The 27,269-nt window shown below is 34.8% G+C and overlaps 1 protein-coding gene across 1 annotated transcript; it reads left to right on the top strand.

The window, feature by feature from the left end:
• Positions 1–1,714: 1,714 nt before the first annotated feature.
• On the top strand, positions 1,715–7,448 carry LOC141693915 (protein RETARDED ROOT GROWTH-LIKE-like). Its single transcript, XM_074499102.1, has 7 exons — positions 1,715–2,037; positions 2,761–2,872; positions 3,985–4,144; positions 4,683–4,831; positions 5,183–5,334; positions 6,553–6,667; positions 6,771–7,448. Exons 1-7 carry the CDS (start codon positions 1,772–1,774, stop codon positions 6,909–6,911), a joined length of 1,095 nt encoding a protein of 364 aa, XP_074355203.1. The 5' UTR covers positions 1,715–1,771; the 3' UTR covers positions 6,912–7,448.
• The last annotated feature ends 19,821 nt before the right edge of the window (positions 7,449–27,269 follow it).

Here is a 27,269-nt window from a genome sequence, read left to right as displayed (position 1 = left end):
CTCTAATACGCGTTTCGTGTTTAAATTTTTTATGCATTATTAAAGTATTATATACTAAAAATACAAAAAAAATTATACTCTCATGTGTAAATATAGATTTTTGAGTTGGAGCCAAATAAAATATTAAAACATGTTTATTAATTTCATTAATCTAATTAACTTTATTATTTTAGATTAATTCAGTTAAACGTATAATTTATTAGACAAAATTATTTAACTAAAATATTTTGTAAATATAGTATACGATTTGTTTATTTTTTTTTATCAAAGATTGATCACCTGTTAACTATGGTTATTTTTTTTTGAAATTTAAGTCAAATTTCTGTAATTTATAAGAGTTCGTTCAATTTTTATGCGAAAAAAGAAGATGGTTGGCTAAAGTACGCAAAATCAAATAATTGATTGAATTTTTTTGACTAATAAATCTGGAAATTAAATATATTCACTATTTATTTGCATTGTACTCATTTTATATATTAAATATTTATTAATTTTAGTACCTTACCTACTATTCTTATTTTTTTTCACCAAATTATATATATATATATATATATATATATATATTTAATTCATGTGCTCAAATCATTCACCTAGAATGAGACAACGAGAGGGAGAGTAACCAGAAATACAAGGGAGTAATTAAAAATGAAGTAATCTATTATCTATTATTATATATATAATAGAGCAACTAGGGGTTCATTGAGATAATTTATTCATTTAAAAATTACTTAATTACCCCTCATAAATATCTACTAATAAATATCAAATTTAATAACATATATTAATTACATCTAACTCATTAATTACTAATAATCGTATATTTATTACTATTCCATTGTTGTATAAAAAGAACTTATATTTATACTTATAATTACATTATATTATTATTATATTATTATATATCTATTATTATTACATTTAATGTCGTATTTCATATTTTAATTATTCCATTTACGGTAGAAGAAACTTAAATTCGAACGAAAAACAAATATCATATTCTTATTTAGATATGTATAACACTTATATTATAAGTTCACAATACACATGTACTTGTGTCAAATTAATTATCGTATAACTTATTTTCACAAATTTAAAATTCTAATACATACATACATATATACGTACGTACATACATACATGCATATGCATGCATATACACATACAAATATATATATACAATATATAAAAAATTAAGATAACTAACACAAATGAACTCAATTTTTCGTAATCGACAAACATGATCTTATCAAATAATGGATTTTAATGTTTTACCGTAACAATTATGGAATTTAACAAAATTTTGAACACTTTGAAGTACATCTTTTACAAAAATCATTTATGAGTTATCTGATACAAAATTGAAAAAAAAGTGTGTCCCACACCATACCATTTTTTCAATTACATAACATATATACATTTCATTAACATATTAGTTTTGAAATTGTTTGTGTCTCATTTGGGCTATAAAATACCAAACTCATCCTTGAAACAAAGACTGTGCACAGATAAAATAACTTTTCGTAACAAAAAATATATTGCATTTAACAAATATGTATACAAATTTTATAATAATTAATATTAGATTATGTACGTGGCTCACACGAGTTTTAGAGCTAGTTATGAATTAATGGGAGAAAGGGATTAACGGCTAATTACCAAATACGATCGTGATAGCATTTAGTAAAAGTTTTCAATACTTTTTTAAATTAAAAATTTGTTAAGGAGAAATCAAAGAGACCTTTGAACCTTCTCATACATATTTCCGATAAAAATGGGCGCAATTCGACCACTCCACCACCGCGCCAATTCTATCCTTACAATTTCAACTCTACCAAGCCCCTCTACTTTCACTCTCATTTCTTCATTTCATTCTAACCATTCATCTCTCATTCTTCGACACTCAACTCGTTCCAGACTCACTCCGAGTCTCATAAAATGTAACTCGTCTTTGGAATTCAAACACCAAGAAAAAGCGTCTGTTCAACAGGACCTTATTACTCCTTCTATTCCTGTCCGCGCCTTTTTCTTCTCCACAAGGTTTTATATTCTTAGCTCTGAAGCTTTTTAGTTCGGCTCAAGTTCGACTTGATTAAATATATAAACTAGATATTAGCTTTAATCTATAATTGTAATTTCCAAATTCATCTAGAATAGAATGTATAAATAATAGAAAACGAGTCAGGCTAACTTGAAGTTTGAGTTTCGCTTGATAATTATTTAGAATTTTAATAGCTCGAACTCAGCTCGATTATTAGCTTGACAGTATTTAATTTAATGAGCTCGAACAGCTCAATCATGGCTTTATACCAATAAACAAGTTTGAGCTAGAATGTTAAGTTCGAGTCGAGCTAGACTCGATTATTAAATATTTAAACATATGTAAACTAGATATTTGTTTTTATGATATAAGAGTGTAATTATAATTCAGTAGATAATAGAAAAAAAATCAATGATAGTTTACGAGTCTAGTAATAATCAATTAAGTTCGGCTCGATAATGAATTAAAATTCAAACAGCTAGATCTTGGCTCGACTATTGTCCGAGTAGTATTTTTCTAGCTCTAATAGCTCACAAATAAATTTAAACTGCTGCACACATTTGATTTTACAACATGAAACATGAATTGCTTAGGACGTCGTATATGTATATGAGCAGAGGTGTTGTATGTTGCTTATTATGGAATTAATTTAATAGATGGAACTGTTGTTATTGTTACTTTATGTATTGTTTGTTTTTTGAATTTCTTGATTGATGTTGCAGTGTGGATTTGAAAGGTTTGGTGGAGCAAAACAAGGCAAATTTTATTCCGCCTGCGTCTCGAATGACTAATTATGTTGTTTTAAGGTTCGGGAACCTTAAGACTGAGCTCAATGTAGGTTTTCGTTTATGTCTTTTTGATATCAGATAGTCTTGTATTACATTTTTGATAGTTCAGTAAGTATGTAACGGTATGTTTTGGCTGAGAATTGTTGAAATTAAGAAACTATTGATTTTTGCTAGGGAAGGAAATGATTTTTTTGCTTTGAGTCATAACTACCTGTCATGTTTGATTGTACATATGTTATGTATGTGTGTGTGGGTTGAAGATCAACTTCTGTAGACGCAAGTGGCCATAATTAATATGTTTGTACCACTTTTAGCTTAATCTTTCACGTAATGCACCAGTTTATGAAGGTTGACTTTTTTTTTTCCTTCTTCCTCTATGCTGTGTTTGCCTGTTTGGTATCTACGATTTCTCAATGGAAATCACTGAATTGGCTTCTTGCACTAGATTTCATAGACATAAATTAAGATAGCACAGACTAAAGAAGCAATTGGTGTAGACATCTCAAACTGCATGTAATGTAAGGTAACTACATGCCTTCACTTTAAGATTCCCTGTAACTCAAATTGCATGTTTGGTAGTCTGTGGACTTGCCTGGTAATGGGCTGACAGCAATACAATGAATCCTTTTCTGTTTGGTCATGGTGTTTTTGGGAGGTTGATATCAGATGCCAATCAGAATTAGGTTATGCGATTACAGACATTCTGAAACACAAGGTTTAACTTAGCATTATAGTGAGGTCATGATTTATATCATAAATTACATAGGACTCTAATTTGTTGATATATATTATTCCACTGTTCTTATTCAGTTACCATTAATATGGTTTGGTGTGCTGTCTTTAATTTTAGCAGTCATATATCCAATGGATTATAAATGACCTGTCCTGTATATTTGTATTGACTCTGTTGCATTTAATGTTTTGGATTTTAAATCCTGACTCAAATTTTGCAAATTTTCTGCTAAAATCTCCGTACCTCACTGGTTTTTATTGCCATCCTTGTCTCTAGTTTTCCCTCCCTCTAATTCTCAACTTCTAATCTCTCGATGTCCTCTTTATTTGGTATATTGTGCTATGATGTTTCTATATAAAAAAGCAACAAAGAATTAAACAACCACGCCTTTGATAGCTAAAATTATGTCTTGTTTGCTGTTTCAGGGTTTGTATTCCAGTTTACATGGAGATGAATGCTGTTTTATGGTAGTTTTTCAATATGGTTCAGTTGTCTTATTTAATGTCCGGGACCAAGAAATTGATGGATATCTGAAACTTGTTAAAAGACATGCTTCAGGGTTGCTACCTGAGACGAGAAAGGATGGTAAGGTTTTAACTCGCATATCTGCAATTTCTTTGTGTCACGAAGTGAAAGTCCTATTTTATTCATTAATCATGTATGCACTCTAGTTTGGCAAAAAAGAGGCACGCACACACACATGAAAACATATGTACTTCCCGTTAAAATACCATTTTTTTTATCAAGCTGTCTGAATGTTAAGAGGAGTATCAATTCGTGCTTGTGAAGTAGAGTCAACATCATATAAACATGGAGCATGTACATTTTTTGTTATTTTTCCTTGCAGTTGGGTAGATAGATAAAAATAAAAAGAAATTGGTGTGGAACATCTAGCAATTCTAGTTATTACAATGCATTGTAATTATATTGATCGATTGTGTGCTAGACTGTTCTGGGATTGTCAATTTCGATTTGCTGTTCGTGTTTGTAGATGTGTCAACTTCATGTCATTCTAAAACTTAATGTAGTCTGATAAAAGTGGATATATAAGCACTGGTGCATTTAATGTGCAAGTTATCAGGTTTTTCTTTTGTTCTAATTAAAATTCACTTGTGCAAATCAGAGTATGAGGTGAAAGAGGAACCAAATCTAGTTACATGGATGCAAGGTGGGTTAGATTATATAATGTTGCAGTACCTGAACATAGATGGAATCCGTACTATTGGTAGTGTTCTTGGCCAGAGTATTGCACTTGATTACTATGTTCGCCAGGTTAGTATTATAAAATATGTCATATTAAGTTTCAGTTGGCGTAAAATTTCAGCATTACAAGTTGTTAATATCAGCAGGGCGCCACTCCAAACCCTGGAATTTTTATAAAGCTAGTATTAAAGTTTTATGCAATTTATTTTATTTTATGTAATTCCATAGTAAATTTTTTATAATGATTAAAAACTCCGGCCCCTCAAAATATGTGAATAAATTAGAGTAAATTTATCTTTTTCAGTTTATATTTCTTTCTAATTAGTAAATTATATATAAAAATTATAAATATTTACTATACAAGTTGTTAAAAAATTTCACCCCACAGTTAACAAGTCCTGTTCTGACCCTGCATATCAGGTTGATGGGATAGTTGCCGAGTTTACTGATATTAACCGTGGGATGGAAAAGACTGGAACTTTCACAATGGAAAGGAAAAAATTGTTCCAGTTGGTAGGAAAAGCAAATTCAAACCTTGCTGATGTCATTCTTAAGCTTGGACTTTTTGAAAGGTATGCTATATCTTCCTAAGCTTCCAGCAAAATTCCTGTTCTGATCAAAGATTTTATTGTGTTTTCTGTATACTTGGATGATGCATGTAACATGTTCCATGAATAAATATGTGCTAGTGAAACCGATGCTTTAGTGTACCATAAGAGCAGCAATCGGAAACTTTAAAATGTAACTCCAAATTTGGCATCTCTTTAATATATAATGTTAGATTATAATTTAAGTTATAATTGGGTTTGTGACTTGTGAGCAATTGGAGTTTAAGATATATAGCAAGGTTATACAGTAATTATGTAAAACTGCTTCTTGTGATAAATGACAGCACTATACTTAAAAAAGTTGCTGTGTCATTACATGCAAATTGTTAGTTCTACAATGTTTTTGGACCATTGATTGCATTTGACATCAATTTACCTGCTGAAGAGGCAGCAGGTCAATTACCTAATGTCAGGTTGTATTTATTTGAGCAGTGTCTAATTTCAGGGAGATACTGATGCACGACTCCATCTAATCTAATTATCACCCCTGTATTCACTGATTTGCCTCAACTATGATATAATTTTTGAAGTGTGATAATATCCGCACTGCTCTCCACATTAATATATACAATGTTACAAATTTTACCTCATGTTCTAGTTTTTCATCTATTGAGAAACTATATTGAAAATTTACGTAGTCACCACAAAACTATGTGACGGGTAGCTGTAATCAAGAATGAAAAATCACATGTAAATCGTCCATTTATGTCAAATGGAGTTTCCATGTTAAATTGTTAAAGTCTTTAGTCTTCAGCTCGAATACTCAAAAAACTTGTCAACTGCGAAGGAGTTCAATGTAACTGTTAACTCTGAAGTGTTTACTAAACTATATAGATCTATTCCAGCTAAATGAATGTCTGAGATATTGAGATGCGAGTGTTAACAATTATATTCGTTAATATAATTCTTAGATCTATGAAAAGATTAAAATTGCAATGTTATATTTTTGTTTTCGTGCTTTTGATTGCGTTGCAGGGTTTGACTATAGTTGAACACAGTTTGCAGATCAAATTACGAAATGTGCATTGAATCAAAAGGCATATAGCTATGTGTAATCTTGTTTCCTTCTGACTGAAATAGATGGATTCCACACTAGAAATCTTGGGATAGCTGCAATAAGACTCTGGTTTTAGTGAAACTTTCTAAATATATAGTTGATGTGAAGTTGTCTGTCTTTTTCAGGTCAGATATTGCCTGGAAAGATGCCAAATATGCTCAAATTTGGGAATATCTAAGAGATGAATTCGAATTGACTCAGAGATTTGCAAGCCTTGATTTTAAATTGAAGTTTGTGGAGGTAAAGTACCCCCCCTTTTCCAGGTGTCATTTAATATAATATAGTACTAGCAGTACCTGCAGTTATGTTGTACTACACATTATTGTTTCTTTTTTCTTTGCAGCATAATATCCGCTTCCTTCAAGAGATTCTTCAGAATAGGAAAGCGGATTTTCTGGAATGGGTCATTATTATTTTGATAGGGGCTGAAATTCTCATATCCGTTTATGATATTACCCACAAGTCCCTTGTCCTTCCTTTATAGCTTTGGGCACGAGTAATTCTGCAATGGCAAAGACCTTGAGTTGTAAATGATATGCAGATTTAGTGTCAATATATTCTGGTTGAACGATTAGTGGAACTGTGGAAGAATTAGGTGGAACATTTTGTTCCTCTGTATTGTGAATTAAAATGCCATGCTGCCAAGATAAGAAATTTGGACTTCTGTCTCCTCAGCCCTACTTCCTCAGCTTCTCTTCTTTTCTCCTTGCTAGTCATTTCTATTTTGAAAGCATGACTTATACTGGTGATCCCTGCAAGCCTACCTGATGTGTGTCTGATCTCATTGTTTCACTTATGGCCATCTGGGTAATTTTTAAGATGTCTCAAAGATCGACTACTCAATGATTCCAAGTACCCTTTCACGTTCGAGTTGCATGTGTAGCTGTGTGTATGTCGGTTCCTGTTGTATGAAAATAGGCAGTTTCTGGGATAATTCGCCCATACTGAATTTTGAGGATGTATTATTTAAAATCATTTCCCCCCTATATTCCTTGATTTACATATTGTTTAGTTTGTAATAGCTCTAATTCTTGTTGTCACCTACAGCTATTGAATGTTATAGCCCTGTGAGGAACTGTTGATAAATACTACTCCGTCCCAGCCATTTATATACAAATGGTTTGGGCACGGAGGACAAAAAACATAATAAAATAATGTTAGTTTTGTTAAGATAGTGGGATGATAGAGAAAGAAAAAATGTAATTTAGTGAAAAAAAGTATAAAGTTGGTTAAAGTGGTGAGACCATCTAATATTTAATGAATAAAGTAAGTGTAGTGGGAGAAAGTAGTGAGTGTAGTTAATTTTTATATTATAAAATTTTTACTAATTTTGTTAAGTTTGAAATGTATATGATTGAATGTGACATTCAAAAAAGGAAAGTGTATAGAAATGAACGGGACAGAGTGAGTTACTTAAATATAGGACTGCCACACTTGTTTGCAAGATTTTGGATCATACAATCTTGGAATTTTCTTTCAATATTTCAAATTCAAACAATGAGCTTAGACAGACTCTCTAAGCTTTGTAACTTCTAAAGCACTGAGATCGGGAAACAACCTGAAAAGGGCAAGTATGGCTGTGTGTTAGTTTTTCTGCAAAAATGATACTAGTTTTTGATAGCTTAGGTGTTTCTTTAGGGGTTAATGTATTAAATTCAAATACCAAAGTGCAACATAGGAACAGCCGAGCTTAATTAAATGTCAAGGGTAATATTAAAATGCGTTTTTTTTTTGTGTTGAGAAAATAAAATCCAAAGTTGTGCGGCTTGGGGTGCTGCACGTTGTCATTTAAATTGCCATTATAGTCCTGTCAAAAAAAAATTGCCATTATAGAACTATTGAGTATGACAGTGCAATGGCAAATGAGGAATATGACTGTTTATTAAGGGTAATAATGTAAATTCAGTTTATGATTTTGTTACGGTACATGTGATAAAACTTGTATACGGTATTAGGGGTGTACGCGGTTCAGATGGATGAGTTTTGGGTTAAAAGTCGAACCAAACCGCGAATAGCGGTTTTAGAAAATTGTCATCCGCAACCGCATTTGCGGTTGGTTGCAGTTAACCGCGTCAATTGCGGTTGCGGTTGCGGTTAACCGCATCAATTGCGGTTGCGAGTTTGCGGTTATTGCGGATCGATTTGCGGCTCAACCACTTATTTTAAAATAATTAATAATTTGCAAAAAAATAAATTCGGAATATTAATAAATTGAAGTTTAAGTTACGTGATAAATTACATTCAAAAATAAAATATAAACTAATACTCCGTGTGGAGCAAGGATATTAAAAACATACAAAAATGTGGAGGCGAGAGAGAAGAAAAAAGAAACGGATAAAAAAAATTACATGTTAGATTACATTTTTCATTTGTTTCGTTATATATCTTATAATGATCGTAAATCTTATGAACGAAGTCTTAACATTAACCTAAAAGTAGTAAATAAACGTGTATACTTATTAATTTATATGATATCAACTACATTTTTGGAAATATATTTTATTATAAATATATGTTGCGAGTTACGGTTGCGGTTGCGGTTGCGATTTCGCGATTTTCAAAAATTTAAAACCGCATCCAAACCGCGAATGAGCGGTTTTTAAAATTTAAATCCACAACCAACCCGCGTTTCGCGATTATCCGCAAATGCGGTTCGGTTGCGAACGGTTGAGCGGTTGGATGCAGTTGAGCGGTTTGTCTGTACACCCCTATACGGTATTATTGAGAGAGAGATTAGAAATAGAATGGTGGTACAACTTGTGGTCTTGTAACTGAATCTCTGCTTGAATATATATTTATCAATGGTTTTTAGTTTTTTTTACGGGGTCCTGTAACCAACACATTATTTTTTGGCCGTTAGATAAACAATCCAACGGCCAGGATTAAAAAAAAAAATCGTCCATCCGTGCTTTTTTTTCCGCGGAAAACTGCCATTCCGCGCTTTTTTTCCGCAGAGCCTCTTTCCCTTTCGCGGCTAATAATAGCGGAAGGACTGTCCTTGCAGTTTTATAACCCTAAAACGATCACACTTTCCTTTTTGTGCAATATTTGTCAAATTGGAGAGGAATTTTGGGGAAATTATTGGTTTTGTGCATCCTTACTCATTAATTACATTTGGTAAGCTCAATTTCTTACTTTTTTCTTGTTGTAGTTATGGATAAGATATTTGCTAGGTTTCAAGGTAGAAAAACTTTGAAAAAAGTGATAATGTTGTAAATAGTGGGGTTGCATCTAACAAATACATCGCAACAAATTCGAAAAAAAATCGCACGAATTCGCACCTACTTTAATTCACACAAATTCGCACAAATTCGTGTATATATATATATAACAAACATATATAAAAACAAAAATCACAAAATTAAATTAACAAGTAAAAACAATACATCGCAACAATAATACGCACAATATACGCACAATAATACCCGAATTCATCCCTAACAATAATACGCGCAAATCATCCACAATCAAAATAGTTGAAGTACCCTAACCCTAAAAACCCGAAATTATCCCAAATTGAAAATAATTCACGAACCTGAAGGTGAAATCAACGAAGAAGATGGAAGAGCGCCTGAAAATCGTCTAAAATCGCCGCCAATTCGCCTCCTGATGCAAAATTATGTGTAAAAACTGAAAAACAGGTTGGTTTTTAGGTTATACTGAGAACCCGTCCTTCCGCGTATATTATCCGCGGAAGGCAATTAAGGGTATATTTGTCTTTACCCGCTCCGCGCTTAATAAACGAGGAAGGCAAGCGGTTCCGTGAAAAATAACCGCAGAAATGAGATTTTTTTTTGGTTAAGAGTCCCCTGACACATGATTGTCAGGGAACATGACCCTTCTTTATGATATCAGAGCTGCAATTGATTGAATAGAGTAGAACGAGTGAGTGAGAAGTTTATTTCCTCATGTAAAACACCTTCGATTAGAGGTTGTATAGTTACTTTGCTGCAAATCGAAGCTTGATTGAAGATTCAACAATGGCGTCGAGTAGCAGATTTACGTTTAGTGATCTTCAAAATCCGTTGTTCTTGTATCCAAGTGATGGACCTACATCGATAAATGTGACGAAGTTGCAAGGAGCAGATGACTATCGCACATGAAAAAGGTCGATGGAGATACAACTCGCTTCGAAGAGAAAGATAGGGTTTGTTACTGGAGCAGAAAAACGGAGTCTAACAAATGCGACAATGTTATGCAATGGGATACTTATAACAATATGGTAATTTCTTGGCTGCACAATAACATTTTTGATTCAATTAAGAAATCGACATTGTTTGTTAACTCTACGTGTGAAGTATGGAAATCATTGGAAACTAGATTTCAAGTTGTTAATGGATCTCGAAAGTACAAACTCAATAAAGATCTGTTTAATTTGAAACAAAACGGATCATCTCTAGTTGAGTACTATACTTCGCTCAACACAGTTTGGGAATAATTAGATAATATGAATGTTTTGCCTACGTTCACTGCTCTAAATGCTGAAATCAGGGAGTTTCTTAAGGCGTTAGATGTGCATAAGCAAGAAGCTAGATTTGTTTCAATTCTTGAATGGACTAGATGATGTGTATGTTAATCAGAGATGTCAAATCTTGATGATGCAAGTTTTACCTAATGTAGAGATTACATGTTCTTTGATTCAGCAAGAAGAATCCTAGCGTAATACTTTGAAATTGCAAGATAATGTTGGGCTTGCTGAGCATGCCTAACTCCACATTAGTATGATATTGTCTGCTTTAGGCTGAGCCCGCACGGGTTTGTTTTTGGGCATCTCCCAAAAGGCCTCATTACTAATTGGAGTTAGTTGACTGTTTATATTCTAGCAAACTGCCCCTCCCACAAACGATGTGGGACAACTCCTAACAATCTCCCCCTTCACATATCGGTCCCGACACCTGTCGATTCTGCCTCCTTCAGTGTGACCAGGCTCCCTCTCGACCCATACTGAAAGTCCATCTGGCTATCTGCTCCCCCTAGGCCCATACTGGAAGGCCCGTCTGCCTTTTCCTTGAGCCCATTCTGGGGCAAGCTGTAACGCCCCCAAATCCGGGGTCAGAGGATTTGGTCGTCACTATAAAACTTCAATCCAAATCAACCTGTTTAATCAATAAACAAATGCCAGCGGAAGATATTTAACATAAATGACCCCAACTAATCCAAGATCTTTTAAGGTTACAGTTCTAGAAACAAGAAATCCAAATTCCACAAATAAATTTTTCACTTTCTTTTTAAACTCTTTTCAATAAATTCCAACTCAAAACTAAACCCACTAGTATAACTTCGAAATGAAGTATACTAGGCCCAAATAAAATATACAACTATAATATAATATAATATAAACAACTTTATACAATAAGACTTACACTAGTCCACAAACCCTGGACCAACCACCTTCCAAGAGCTTCTTCTTTGCTTCCTCGAATTTCGCAGCTAAACAGCACGAGCTAATCCTCACTGGAGGTTAGATTTAAAAACAGGCAAGTATGAGCGGAAGAAATGCTCAGCAAGATTATTATAGCATATATAGGGTCTTTTGATATAAAACCGATATCTGCATTAGAGCAGAACATTTAAAATCATAATTGCTGAATTATAAACCCTTTTTGATATTTTCAAGCGAAAGGCTTCAGCAATACTTTGAATCTTGACGAGAATAAAACTCGTAAAACAGTGTTTACGGAAATATCGTAAACCACAATAACATGAAACAATGATTATGGATTGAATCATAAACTTTACTCAAACCGAACTCTTGAAATTAATACTTATTTTGCTGTCATATCAAATTAGATATTAACACGAACTTTGATGCTCACAACATTTCATACTGAAGTCAACATCAATCATCTATACTAATACCACCTTTGATATTTAACAACAACGTAAGTATCAGCAAAAATAATAAGAAACTGAATCAAAACCATAATTCACTTTAATCCAAAACAGAATCAGTATTTTTAATCCAAAACAGAATCAGTACTTTTAATCCAAAACAGAATCAGTTGATAAATCATTTATGCTATGATTATCAAAACAATAAAGAATTTTAGATATCTATTTAGATTGGAACCAATTATGCACTATGCTGTTCCTGATGATCAGTCACGAAACAACACCGGTATCCCGCAGCCATACCGTAAATATAGGTACTACCCGTATCCCGAAGACATACGGTACCTATAGGGCGCCAAGAAAAGGCATAACAAGCCTTGTAAGATATTACACTTCCGTATTGCACTTCTGTATAATAGCTCACGCTGGACCGGTGCCTCGGCCTCTTACGCTACCAGTAACCATCAAATCTCAAAACCTTTTATTGAAAAGGGGTCATAATATTCGACACCCGAAATAATTTTATTCCCCCAATTCTTGGGTAGGAATATTCACAACCAAATCACTTTTCTCAAAATCCAAAATATTTATAAATCCAGAAATTGGATAAGTAAAATCACTTGACTATTCTGAATATAGAATAGCAGATGAGTATTTGCATAAACAGAATTATTTAATTCAGCGATATGTAAATCATTTATCTATTCCGAACAGAGAATAGGGAAAACAATACTTACATAATATAAATCAAATTAAACGTCACTTGAACGATAAGTGAGGTCAGGATACTTGCATAATATGAATCGAAATAAACGTCACTTGAATGATAAGTGAGGTTAGTGTACTTGCCTTTGGGTTTTTAGCAGTTAGTCACACTCGCAATGACGCATCTATTCTGACATTCTGTCTTAAAGTATCACCGTCTTTCTTTTCAACACTTCACCGATATGCTGCTCCTGCGATTGCTAGAAGCCAGATACCCAATACCATTCCATCTCATTCCTTATCCAACGTCTTGTCCTGCTCAACTCAAGAGATCCGCATCTATAATTAAAAAATATAACTTTAATCGTTTAAACGATAACCACTCGACGAACTACGCGTCAAAAGCCTATCGTCTACCCATACGATAGCCCACACATAAAGGAAACAGTCAAACACAAGACTCTTGACCCACGTACGCACATAATTCACATAGCACGTAAGAACATAACTCATGTATCACATAATTTATAACACACATCCCTCGATTCGTCAAAAGGTTCGATTCGGTATGTTTAAAACTAAAATCGGGTCAAAAATATGATTTATCGATCAAAAATTGACTCAAAATGATTCGTAAAACAAGCGACCTTTCGAAACAAAAGAATTTGGGTCTCGAAAGTATTTTTATTGAAAGTGGAATATTTTTCTGAGTCTATACGCGTTCGTTTCGTATTAAACAGACAAACGGTTGATTTATTATGAATTTTTGAACATTTTTCGGAATAAAAACGATCTCCGAATCATTTAATAATTAAATAATAGGGCTCGAACACTCGAAAATAATTTTATAAAAATTATCGAGCCTGGAAAATAATTTAAAATAATATTTTAAACCTCGAAACTATTTTTCAGAATTTTTAAATCAATTTTAAATAATTAAATCTAATTAAATAATCAATTAAAATTAATTAATAACTAATTAAATTAATTAATCAACTAATATTTAAATTAATTGACTAATTAAATAATTACTTATCAACTAAAATTAATTAATTAAATAATTAAAATTTATTTTAGCGTTAAAAATAATTTTCAGAAATAAATAATGAATTTTAGAAATTAAAACAAAATTTTTGAATTATTTATAAAAATAAAATTGCAGAAACATAAATTGGAAACGGGTTTGGGGGATTTCCAGATCAAACACGGGTCATAACTGGGTCAAAGAAACGGGTTTATGGGTCATGAAAAACAATGAACCCTACCGGATATTCACCAGATTCCGGCGAAAACCAGGATTCCGGCGAAGCTCCGACGGGGCTCAACTTGACTCCGTTTGATTCTGTTTTTCACGCGAACAGGTTGGAAATCAGTCCAGGAAGTGATAATTAGCAACCTGAGTTATCCCACATCCTGGAATCATCGATTCCGGCGAAAACCTTTTGAAACGTCGGCCATGTCCGGCGAAAACACAATTCTGAAGAATCGGAACTCAAACTCGATGATATATATACGAAAATGATGCTTGTAAAACATACAATCAATCTATATATTCATAATCAACAAACAATCAGTGATTGATTCAGAAAATCCAAAAATAAATATTCTAAAACCCATGAACTCGATCTATCACTTTCAGGGGTTATAATCATCGATTGGATATACCATTTGATTGCAAATTCGATAATAAAGCTTATTTACTCATCCAAATCATCAGACGATTCAAGAACAAGAAACCCCCAATTCGGGTCAAGAACCCTAGAATCGAATTTTGAACATTACTAATCGTTTGAATGATTTGATGGCATAAACAGAAAGAGCATGAAAATCTGAACATTTTGGTTACTCATACTTCAAATTCTGAAGTCTGCATCATCCTCAAATTTGGGTTTGATTCTCAGAACTTTTCAAGAACACCAAGAACACATATTCAAAGAAATTTTCAGAAATTAAAACCTTAATTACTACATGATACTGAACTCTATTTTTGACATATAATATACCAAATTGACCAGAAAAACATGCTCTACAACATGGAAGCATCAAATCACATCAACAACATCAAGAACAAAAATTCATAATTTAATTATCAAATAATTCGAATATAAATAAATAAATAAGAAAATTACTGTGATTTCTGGATGAAAACTGATGATTGATTCAGATAGAGGATTCCGAGAGCTTCGTTTTGATATGCTGCACGCCCGAATCGGAGTTCGATAACGCCTTCGTTCGTGTGTTTGATTCTCGGGAACGTATCGGTTTTCTCGGGTTTTTCTCTGTATTTACGGTGTTTTAACTGGTTGCAAATGAATAAACGGAATAAACGAAATAAGAAATAGGCTATTTATATTTATGGAATATTGGATCGTTCTGGATCGTTTTGGATCGTTTTGGATCATTAAATTAGTTGCTTAGCCGCTAAGTAACTGCAATAACGATCCGATTTAATACCAAAATTAGATAATTATCAAAACCGAGCTTTTTATAAAATATTATATACGAGAATAATATAAAAATATCCCGTCTCTCGAAAATACGGGTTTTATTGATTACCGAAATAACTATCGTATCGAAAATATTGCGCCGGGCCGCGCACGAGTCAAACCGTAATCCGAATTGAAAAAGTCAAAACACGAAAAATGTCCGAAATTACCAGATTAGGTTAGGAAGGAGTTTTCGGAAGAGTTTCGGGTTGTAAAAACGCAAAAACGGTTGAAGTCGGATGATTCCCGGCTTTATAAAATAATTTTGGTAATTATTCAGAAAATAATTAATAATTCATAAATCATTATAAAATCATATAACAGTCCAAAAATTACCAGAAAAATACCACAATTATTTATATTTTATTCTGGACATATAAAAATTCAAATACTCAAATAATATTACATCTAAACACCCAAACATCAATTCCACTTATCAGATAATTTACTAAAATTCACCTAAAATCACATAAATAATTCCAAATAATTATAATAATAATATTTGAAAATATGGGATATTACAATCTACCCCCCTTATAAGGATTCCGTCCTCGGAATCAGCAGAAGAAAGCACTAAGGGTTTTCTAACCAACTTTCCGTCACACCGCCTTACTTTGACTTGAACAGGATACTCAACTTAACTTGATTGGCATACCTTCGAATATTTGAAATGATAAAATCATAGAAAAGAAAAGAATTTCATATCATCATGGAACCAAAATCTGAATTTGAGAAAAATATTGTTGAAATAAAAGAATAACTGAGAGATCAATATGATCAAACGAACTTGGTATTGCGTGTCCAAATTAAGACACTACTAAAGGTTGTTAATCTTCATGTATTCACAATACACACAAGTGATGGCGTCCCATCCAACTCCTATCACACAGACAGGGATACCTTGTGTCCCTTATAGTTAAGGTTGTTCATCTCAGTCAGAATAAAAATATCAAAGGAATCCAAAATCAAATGAATAAAAATGAAAAGATTTCAAAGCTGATATTTCTGAAGAAAATGAAATCAAGAAAACAAGATTCTGTAATAAAATGATTAAACGAGTGTTAGGGAATATATCCTCTAACAAATACCTCTTTTGAGAGAGGTCAAAAGAAATTATAGCAAGAAAAGGTATTGCCAAAGTCTTAATACTTATCTTCTATCTGAATTCTTCTGTTGACTTGTCGTCCGATTCTAGACACTTCTTCACGTTCCAAAGGTATCGATAATCTTCATCGTCATCAAAACGTAGTAGCCTCGAAAGGTTCCACAATAGAAGTTTTGCAACTGCCAGGAGTTCCATCCAGCTCAGCACAACCATCTCAAACGAATACGCCTTATCTTAACTTATTCGTTGGTACTATATCCAATAGTCCAACAGGAACTCGATATGAGCTCAAACGTCCTCACATAGCTATACACACTCCTACACACTCTCGTTTCTAGTTTACTATAACCTCAGCTCTGATACCAACCTGTAACGCCCCCAAATCCGGGGTCAGAGGATTTGGTCGTCACTATAAAACTTCAATCCAAATCAACCTGTTTAATCAATAAACAAATGCCAGCGGAAGATATTTAACATAAATGACCCCAACTAATCCAAGATCTTTTAAGGTTACAGTTCTAGAAACAAGAAATCCAAATTCCACAAATAAATTTTTCACTTTCTTTTTAAACTCTTTTCAATAAATTCCAACTCAAAACTAAACCCACTAGTATAACTTCGAAATGAAGTATACTAGGCCCAAATAAAATATACAACTATAATATAATATAATATAAACAACATTATACAATAAGACTTACACTAGTCCGCAAACCCTGGACCAACCACCTTCCAAGAGCTTCTTCTTTGCTTCCTCGAATTTCGCAGCTAAACAGCACGAGCTAATCCTCACTGGAGGTTAGATTTAAAAACAGGCAAGTATGAGCGGAAGAAATGCTCAGCAAGATTATTATAGCATATATAGGGTCTTTTGATATAAAACCGATATCTGCATTAGAGCAGAACATTTAAAATCATAATTGCTGAATTATAAACCCTTTTTGATATTTTCAAGCGAAAGGCTTCAGCAATACTTTGAATCTTGACGAGAATAAAACTCGTAAAACAGTGTTTACGGAAATATCGTAAACCACAATAACATGAAACAATGATTATGGATTGAATCATAAACTTTACTCAAACCGAACTCTTGAAATTAATACTTATTTTGCTGTCATATCAAATTAGATATTAACACGAACTTTGATGCTCACAACATTCCATACTGAAGTCAACATCAATCATCTATACTAATACCACCTTTGATATTTAACAACAACGTAAGTATCAGCAAAAATAATAAGAAACTGAATCAAAACCATAATTCACTTTAATCCAAAACAGAATCAGTATTTTTAATCCAAAACAGAATCAGTACTTTTAATCCAAAACAGAATCAGTTGATAAATCATTTATGCTATGATTATCAAAACAATAAAGAATTTTAGATATCTATTTAGATTGGAACCAATTATGCACTATGCTGTTCCTGATGATCAGTCACGAAACAACACCGGTATCCCGCAGCCATACCGTAAATATAGGTACTACCCGTATCCCGAAGACATACGGTACCTATAGGGTGCCAAGAAAAGGCATAACAAGCCTTGTAAGATATTACACTTCCGTATTGCACTTCTGTATAATAGCTCACGCTGGACCGGTGCCTCGGCCTCTTACGCTACCAGTAACCATCAAATCTCAAAACCTTTTATTGAAAAGGGGTCATAATATTCGACACCCGAAATAATTTTATTCCCCCAATTCTTGGGTAGGAATATTCACAACCAAATCACTTTTCTCAAAATCCAAAATATTTATAAATCCAGAAATTGGATAAGTAAAATCACTTGACTATTCTGAATATAGAATAGCAGATGAGTATTTGCATAAACAGAATTATTTAATTCAGCGATATGTAAATCATTTATCTATTCCGAACAGAGAATAGGGAAAACAATACTTGCATAATATAAATCAAATTAAACGTCACTTGAACGATAAGTGAGGTCAGGATACTTGCATAATATGAATCGAAATAAACGTCACTTGAATGATAAGTGAGGTTAGTGTACTTGCCTTTGGGTTTTTAGCAGTTAGTCACACTCGCAATGACGCATCTATTCTGACATTCTGTCTTAAAGTATCACCGTCTTTCTTTTCAACACTTCACCGATATGCTGCTCCTGCGATTGCTAGAAGCCAGATACCCAATACCATTCCATCTCATTCCTTATCCAACGTCTTGTCCTGCTCAACTCAAGAGATCCGCATCTATAATTAAAAGATATAACTTTAATCGTTTAAACGATAACCACTCGACGAACTACGCGTCAAAAGCCTATCGTCTACCCATACGATAGCCCACACATAAAGGAAACAGTCAAACACAAGACTCTTGACCCACGTACGCACATAATTCACATAGCACGTAAGAACATAACTCATGTATCACATAATTTATAACACACATCCCTCGATTCGTCAAAAGGTTCGATTCGGTATGTTTAAAACTAAAATCGGGTCAAAAATATGATTTATCGATCAAAAATTGACTCAAAATGATTCGTAAAACAAGCGACCTTTCGAAACAAAAGAATTTGGGTCTCGAAAGTATTTTTATTGAAAGTGGAATATTTTTCTGAGTCTGTACGCGTTCGTTTCGTATTAAACAGACAAACGGTTGATTTATTATGAATTTTTGAACATTTTTCGGAATAAAAACGATCTCCGAATCATTTAATAATTAAATAATAGGGCTCGAACACTCGAAAATAATTTTATAAAAATTATCGAGCCTGGAAAATAATTTAAAATAATATTTTAAACCTCGAAACTATTTTTCAGAATTTTTAAATCAATTTTAAATAATTAAATCTAATTAAATAATCAATTAAAATTAATTAATAACTAATTAAATTAATTAATCAACTAATATTTAAATTAATTGACTAATTAAATAATTACTTATCAACTAAAATTAATTAATTAAATAATTAAAATTTATTTTAGCGTTAAAAATAATTTTCAGAAATAAATAATGAATTTTAGAAATTAAAACAAAATTTTTGAATTATTTATAAAAATAAAATTGCAGAAACATAAATTGGAAACGGGTTTGGGGGATTTCCAGATCAAACACGGGTCATAACTGGGTCAAAGAAACGGGTTTATGGGTCATGAAAAACAATGAACCCTACCGGATATTCACCAGATTCCGGCGAAAACCAGGATTCCGGCGAAGCTCCGACGGGGCTCAACTTGACTCCGTTTGATTCTGTTTTTCACGCGAACAGGTTGGAAATCAGTCCAGGAAGTGATAATTAGCAACCTGAGTTATCCCACATCCCGGAATCATCGATTCCGGCGAAAACCTTTTGAAACGTCGGCCATGTCCGGCGAAAACACAATTCTGAAGAATCGGAACTCAAACTCGATGATATATATACGAAAATGATGCTTGTAAAACATACAATCAATCTATATATTCATAATCAACAAACAATCAGTGATTGATTCAGAAAATCCAAAAATAAATATTCTAAAACCCATGAACTCGATCTATCACTTTCAGGGGTTATAATCATCGATTGGATATACCATTTGATTGCAAATTCGATAATAAAGCTTATTTACTCATCCAAATCATCAGACGATTCAAGAACAAGAAACCCCCAATTCGGGTCAAGAACCCTAGAATCGAATTTTGAACATTACTAATCGTTTGAATGATTTGATGGCATAAACAGAAAGAGCATGAAAATCTGAACATTTTGGTTACTCATACTTCAAATTCTGAAGTCTGCATCATCCTCAAATTTGGGTTTGATTCTCAGAACTTTTCAAGAACACCAAGAACACATATTCAAAGAAATTTTCAGAAATTAAAACCTTAATTACTACATGATACTGAACTCTATTTTTGACATATAATATACCAAATTGACCAGAAAAACATGCTCTACAACATGGAAGCATCAAATCACATCAACAACATCAAGAACAAAAATTCATAATTTAATTATCAAATAATTCGAATATAAATAAATAAATAAGAAAATTACTGTGATTTCTGGATGAAAACTGATGATTGATTCAGATAGAGGATTCCGAGAGCTTCGTTTTGATATGCTGCACGCCCGAATCGGAGTTCGATAACGCCTTCGTTCGTGTGTTTGATTCTCGGGAACGTATCGGTTTTCTCGGGTTTTTCTCTGTATTTACGGTGTTTTAACTGGTTGCAAATGAATAAACGGAATAAACGAAATAAGAAATAGGCTATTTATATTTATGGAATATTGGATCGTTCTGGATCGTTTTGGATCATTTTGGATCATTAAATTAGTTGCTTAGCCGCTAAGTAACTGCAATAACGATCCGATTTAATACCAAAATTAGATAATTATCAAAACCGAGCTTTTTATAAAATATTATATACGAGAATAATATAAAAATATCCCGTCTCTCGAAAATACGGGTTTTATTGATTACCGAAATAACTATCGTATCGAAAATATTGCGCCGGGCCGCGCACGGGTCAAACCGTAATCCGAATTGAAAAAGTCAAAACACGAAAAATGTCCGGAATTACCAAATTAGGTTAGGAAGGAGTTTTCGGAAGAGTTTCGGGTTGTAAAAACGCAAAAACGGTTGAAGTCGGATGATTCCCGGCTTTATAAAATAATTTTGGTAATTATTCAGAAAATAATTAATAATTCATAAATCATTATAAAATCATATAACAGTCCAAAAATTACCAGAAAAATACCACAATTATTTATATTTTATTCTGGACATATAAAAATTCAAATACTCAAATAATATTACATCTAAACACCCAAACATCAATTCCACTTATCAGATAATTTACTAAAATTCACCTAAAATCACATAAATAATTCCAAATAATTATAATAATAATATTTGAAAATATGGGATATTACACAAGCCCATCTGCCTCTTCCTAGATCACTTCTGGAGCCCATCTAAGATTGTTATGGACCGTTTATAACCTGAAGTTCTGATACCACTTGTTGGGCTTGCTGAGCAGGCCTAACTCCACATTAGTATGATATTGTCCGCTTTGGGCCTAGCCCGCACGGGTTTGTTTTTGGGCACCTCCCAAAAGGCCTCATACTAATTGGAGTTATCTGGCTGCTTATATTCTAGCAAACTGCCCCTCCCACAAACGATGTGGGACAACTCCTAACAATCTTCCCCTTCACATATCGGGCCCGACATCTGTCAATTCTGCCTTCTTCAGTGTGACCAGGCTCCCCCTCGACCCATACTGAAAGTCCATCTGGCTATCTGCTCCCCTAGGCCCATACTGGAATGCCCGTCTGCCTTTTCCTTGAGCCCTTTCTGGGGCAAGCCCATCTGCCTCTTTCCTAGGTCACTTCTGGAGCCCATCTGAGATTATTATGGACCGTTACAACCTGAAGCTCTGATACCACTTGTTGGGCTTGCTGAGCAGGCCTAACTCCACATTAGTATGATATTGTCCACTTTGGGCCGAGCCCGCACGAATTTGTTTTTGGGCACCTCCCAAAAGGCCTCATTCTAATTGGAGTTAGCTGGCTGCTTATATTCTAGCAAACTGCCCCTCCCACAAACGATGTGGGACAACTCCTAACAATCTCCCCCTTCACACATCGGGCCCGACACCTGTCGATTCTGCCTCCTTCAGTGTGACCAGGCTCCCTCTCGACCCATACTGAAAGTCCATCTGGCTATCTGCTCCCGAAAGTCTATATGGCTATCTACTCCCCCTAGGCCCATATTGGAAGGCCCATCTGCCTTTTCCTTGAGCTCATTCTGGGGCAAGCCCATCTGCCTCTTCCTAGGTCACTTCTAGAGCCCATCTGAGATTGTTATGGACCGTTTCAACCATAGCTCTGATACCACTTGTTGGGCTTGCTGAGCAGGTCTAACTCCACATTAGTATGATATTGTCCGCTTTGGGCCAAGCCCGCACGGATTTATTTTTGGGCACCTCCCAAAAGGCATCATTCTAATTGGAGTTAGCTGGCTGCTTATATTCTAACAAACTGCCCCTCCCACAAACAATGTGGGACAACTCCTAACAATCTCCCCCTTCACACATCGGGCCCGACACCTGTCGATTCTGCCTCCTTCAGTGTGACCAGGCTCCCTCTCGACCTATACTGAAAGTCCATCTGGCTACCTGCTCCCCCTAGGCCCATACTGGAAGGCCCGTTTGCCTTTTCCTTGAGCCCATTCTGGGGCAAGCCCGTCTGCCTCTTCCTAGATCACTTCTGGAGCCCATCTGAGATTGTTATGAACCGTTTATAACCTGAAGCTCTAATACCACTTGTTGGGCTTGCTGAGCATGCCTAACTCTACATTAGTATGATATTGTCCACTTTGGGCTGAGCCCGCACGGATTTGTTTTTGGGCACCTCCCAAAAGGCCTCATTCTAATTGAAGTTGTCTGGCTGCTTATATTCTAGCAAACTGCCCCTCCCACAAACGATGTGGGACAACTCCTAACAGATAATACTAGCTATGAGATAACGACAGTGTATAGTAAAGGAAATAATTCTGAAACTTCTCCTGAGAGATGTTTTGAATGTGGAGTAAAAGGTCACACTAAGTCCAACTGTTGGAGGATAATTGGATATCCAAAGTGGCATACTAAGCATAAGAAGTTTGTGTCAAATAAAACTATGCGCGTTGGTAAATGGCAAGAAAATAAAAATTCAGGAAGTAGAAGTTCTAGTAGAAATTCAGGAAATGCAAAGTTGGTGAATAATGTGGTTGCTCAAGAGAGCTTAATTGAAGATAACAATGTGATGTTTTCAGCCAAACAATTTGAATAGTTGCTTAGGTTGTTGCCAGTACAAAAGGAAGACGAGGTAGAACTTGATAGTCCTTTTCCGGGAATGGTTGTTTATAACACTAGTCTGGTGATCTGTAATTCTGTGGAGACTGTAAATGGTGTTTCTGAAACTGAAGAGAGTGGATAATAGACTCAGGAGCCACATATCATATGACTGCAACCTTGAGTCTACTCACTTATGTCAAAATAATGACAACTCGTCCTACAATCAAATTAGCTACAGGGGCAACAACTGCTATATCACATATTGGTGATGTATATTTGAGTAATGGTTTAACACTCTCTGGAGTGCTGTATGTTCCACAGTTTAACATAAATTGGCTCAGGATAATGAATGTCAAGTAATGTTCTATCCAGATAAATGCTTGATTTTAAAGTTTGCAACCAATGAAGTGAGAGGAACTGGTATCTTGAAGAATGGTCTGTATTACTTATCTAGTCAAGATCATAAGGAGTGCAACAATATTATAGCAAGGAAATCTGTTTATGAATTTTGGCACAATCGATTGGGACATGCTCCAATGTTGAAAATATTAATTTCAGAGATCAAACAGCAAGTGCAGACTGTTCCTACACATGTGTGTGTGACTTGCCCAATGGCTAGGTTTGTCAAATTGCCTTTTGAACTAAGTTCATCACATGCTGAATCTGGTTTTGAGTTGGTACATGCTGATATCTGGGGGCCATATAGAGTAAATACCAGAGGGAAATATAGATATTTTTTTACTCTGGTGGATGATCACTCTAGGATGGTGTGGGTTTACTTGTTACAATTTAAATCTGAATTCTTGTAGGATTTAAAAGCTTTCTATGTTTATGTTGCTACACATTTTAATAGCTCTATCAAAATTCTGAGAACTGATAATGCACTGGAATTTCAAGATCAGGCCTGTAAAAGGTATTTTACATCAAACCTCAGTTCCTTTTAAGCCGCAACAAAATGGCAGGGTTGAACAGAGGCACATATACATTTTAGAAATGGCCAGAGCCTTAAAATTTCAATCAGGATTAAGCAATGAATTTTGGGGTGAGTGTGTCTTGACCCCAGTTCATATTATGAACAGATTGCCATCATCAGTTCTTGGTAACAAGTCTCCTTACGAGGTTTTGTATAAAAAACCACCTGATTATAGTGAATTGAAAGCTTTCGGATGCCTGTTTTTTCGGCTAATCCATCACATACTTCTGATAAACTTGAACCGTTACTGCAGGCAAGGTGGCCATAGGTTGTAAGTGGCTATATAAAACTAAATTCAAGCCTTGTGGAGCTATTGAAAGGTTCAAGAGCAGGCTGGTTTATAGATGCACAAAAAGCCCGGGCCCGAAAATTTGGCTCGGCCCGATCTGGTCAAAACTCGGTCAAGCCCGGCCCGGTCCCGGCCCGAGATTAGGGCCTCGACGTGCCCTATATTTGTAGGCAAAACCCGACCCTACTTGGCCCGGTTAAAAGCCCGGACTTCGGCCAGGCCCGGCCCGGTCCGGCCCGGTCCGACCCGCCCTAGTTAAAAGCTCGGGCTTCGGCCCGGCCCAGTCTTTGCCCCGACCCGATTAAAAGCCCGGTTAAAATCTGATTATTCTAATATATTTTCTTATATATTTATAAATTTACATTTATTATAAATATAAATAATACTTTAAACACATATATATTTACATATTCATGATTCATAATATTATTCATATACTTTATTGCAGGATTAATGAAAGAAAAAATAGTAAGTACACTATACATATTTGGATAACATTGATAAAATATATTATTCTATAAACATGTTTATTTTTTGCCAAACTTAAATATTTTCAACGAAGTAATGTTTTTATAAAATATTTCATACAAACTAATACATTTTTATGATGATCTAGTTGCTAACATATGTAGTCTTCAGGATCTCTAATAAAACTTGATCCGATTTAAATTAGAAAAAAGCCCGACCCGATCCGATCTGGCCCGAAAAAAAGCACGATGAGGCCCGCCTCGAGGTCCCAAACGGGCTCTGATATTTTCGGAAAGCCCAGCTCTGCCCAGCCCGGTCAAAGTCAAAGCCCGAAAAGCCCGACCCCGGTCAAAGTACGGGCTTTTTAAGGCCCGGTTAAAACCCGGCCCGACGGGCCTTTTGTGCAATCTGTAGGCTGGTTACATTAGGATGCAAACAACAACAAGGTGTTGATTATGGAGAAACTTTTGCTCCTGTTGCCAAAATGGCAACAGTGAGAACATTATTAGCTGTTGTTGCTATTCAAAACTGGGCAACATTACAAATGGATGTAACAAACACTTTTCTACATGGAGATTTGACATAAGAGGTGTTCATGAGCTTTTCTCAGGGTTACACTGGTTGGGGTAGTAGAATTTCAGTTTCTGGAGCTGTCAATTCAGTTTTCACAGATGCATGTGGTCATAGATTGGTATGTAAACTTGTCAAAAGTTTATATGGTTTAAAACAGGCTCCACGGTGTTGGTTTAGCAAGCTATCTAATACCTTGTTGGAAAATGGCTTTCTACAGTCCAAGGCTGACTACAGTTTGTTTACCAAGGTCACACAAATAACTATTGTGGTTACTTTAGTTTATGTGGATGATTTACTTATAGCAGGTAATTCCACTGATGTTGTCACTTGGCTTAAAAACATGCTATCAGCTAACTTTCACATGGAAGATTTGGGGGAAGTCAGATACTTCTTGGGACTAGAAATTACTAGATCATCAGATGGTTTTTTTGTGTTTCAGAAAAAGTGTTTACTGGATCTACTTAAGGAAAATCACCTATTTGAAGCTAAACCTAGTAAGTTGCCAATGGATACACGACTGAAGTTAGCACCTGACACAGGTGAGCCTTTGCAAGATGTGCAAGTGTATCAGAAAATCATGGGAAAATTGATATATCTGACTGTGAATAGACCTAATATAGTGTATGCTGTACATATATTTGCTTAATATATGCAGCAGCCTACCACTGAATATATGGATGCAACATAGAAGTTGTTGAGGTATTTGGCTGGTGATACAGGTCAGGGCATTTTATTGGTTAGTCGGTCTGCAGCTCAACTCAGAGCATATTGTGACTCAGATTGGGCTAGTTGTTTGTTTTCTAGACGCTCCACTTCTGGATATTGTATTATGCTGAGAGTTTCACCTTTGTCCTGGAAGACCAAGAAACAATTTGTGGTTACTCGTTCGAGTGCAGAAGCTGAGTACAGGGCTATGGCCTTGGCTACTTGTGAAGTCACATGGCTCACTGCATTACTTAAAGACATGGGATTGAACGACTTGCCTGCTACAGTTCTGAATTGTGATAATCAGGCAGTATTGGCAATTGCAGCCAACCCAGTTCTTTATAAACGTACCAAGCATGTGGAGATTGATTGTCATTACATTCGAGATAAGGTCAAGACTGGTGACATTATGCCTAGATATGTTTTATCATATGCACGGGTGGCTGATGTATTTACTAAGCAACTTACTGCTAAGCAACATGCTTACTTGTTGTCTAAGCTGGGAATGCAGGTTTCCAAGCTTGATGTTTAGCCAAAGTAGAGATGCACAAAAAGACCGGGACCGAAAATCTGGCCCGGCTCGATCCGGTCAAAACCCGGTCATGCCCGGCCCGGTCAAAGCCCGGCCCGGTCCCGACCCGGGCTTCAGGCCTCGACGAGCCCTATATTTTTAGGCAAAGCCCGGCCCGGCCCGACCCGGTTAAAAGCCCGGGCTTCAGCCCGGCCCGGCCCGATTAAAAGCCCGAAAAAGTCCGGTTATAATATGATTATTCTAATATATTTTCTTATATATTTATAAATTCACATTTACTATAAATATAAATAATACTTTAAACACATATATATTTACATATTTGTGATTAATAATATTATTTATATACTTCGTTGCATAAATAATGAAAGAAGATATAATAAGTAC

Source organism: Apium graveolens, chromosome 10 (assembly GCF_009905375.1).
Source record: "Apium graveolens cultivar Ventura chromosome 10, ASM990537v1, whole genome shotgun sequence".
NCBI lineage: Eukaryota > Viridiplantae > Streptophyta > Magnoliopsida > Apiales > Apiaceae > Apium > Apium graveolens.
This window is presented reverse-complemented; position numbering and strand designations above follow the sequence as displayed.

Excerpts from the sequence above, each read along its gene's own strand:
- LOC141693915 (XM_074499102.1), top strand. The coding sequence starts at position 1,772 with ATGGGCGCAATTCGACCACTCCACCACCGCGCCAATTCTATCCTTACA. Across the intron at positions 4,145-4,682 it reads ACCTGAGACGAGAAAGGATG|AGTATGAGGTGAAAGAGGAA; the intron begins GTAAGGTTTTAA and ends TGTGCAAATCAG. Across the intron at positions 5,335-6,552 it reads AAGCTTGGACTTTTTGAAAG|GTCAGATATTGCCTGGAAAG; the intron begins GTATGCTATATC and ends TGTCTTTTTCAG.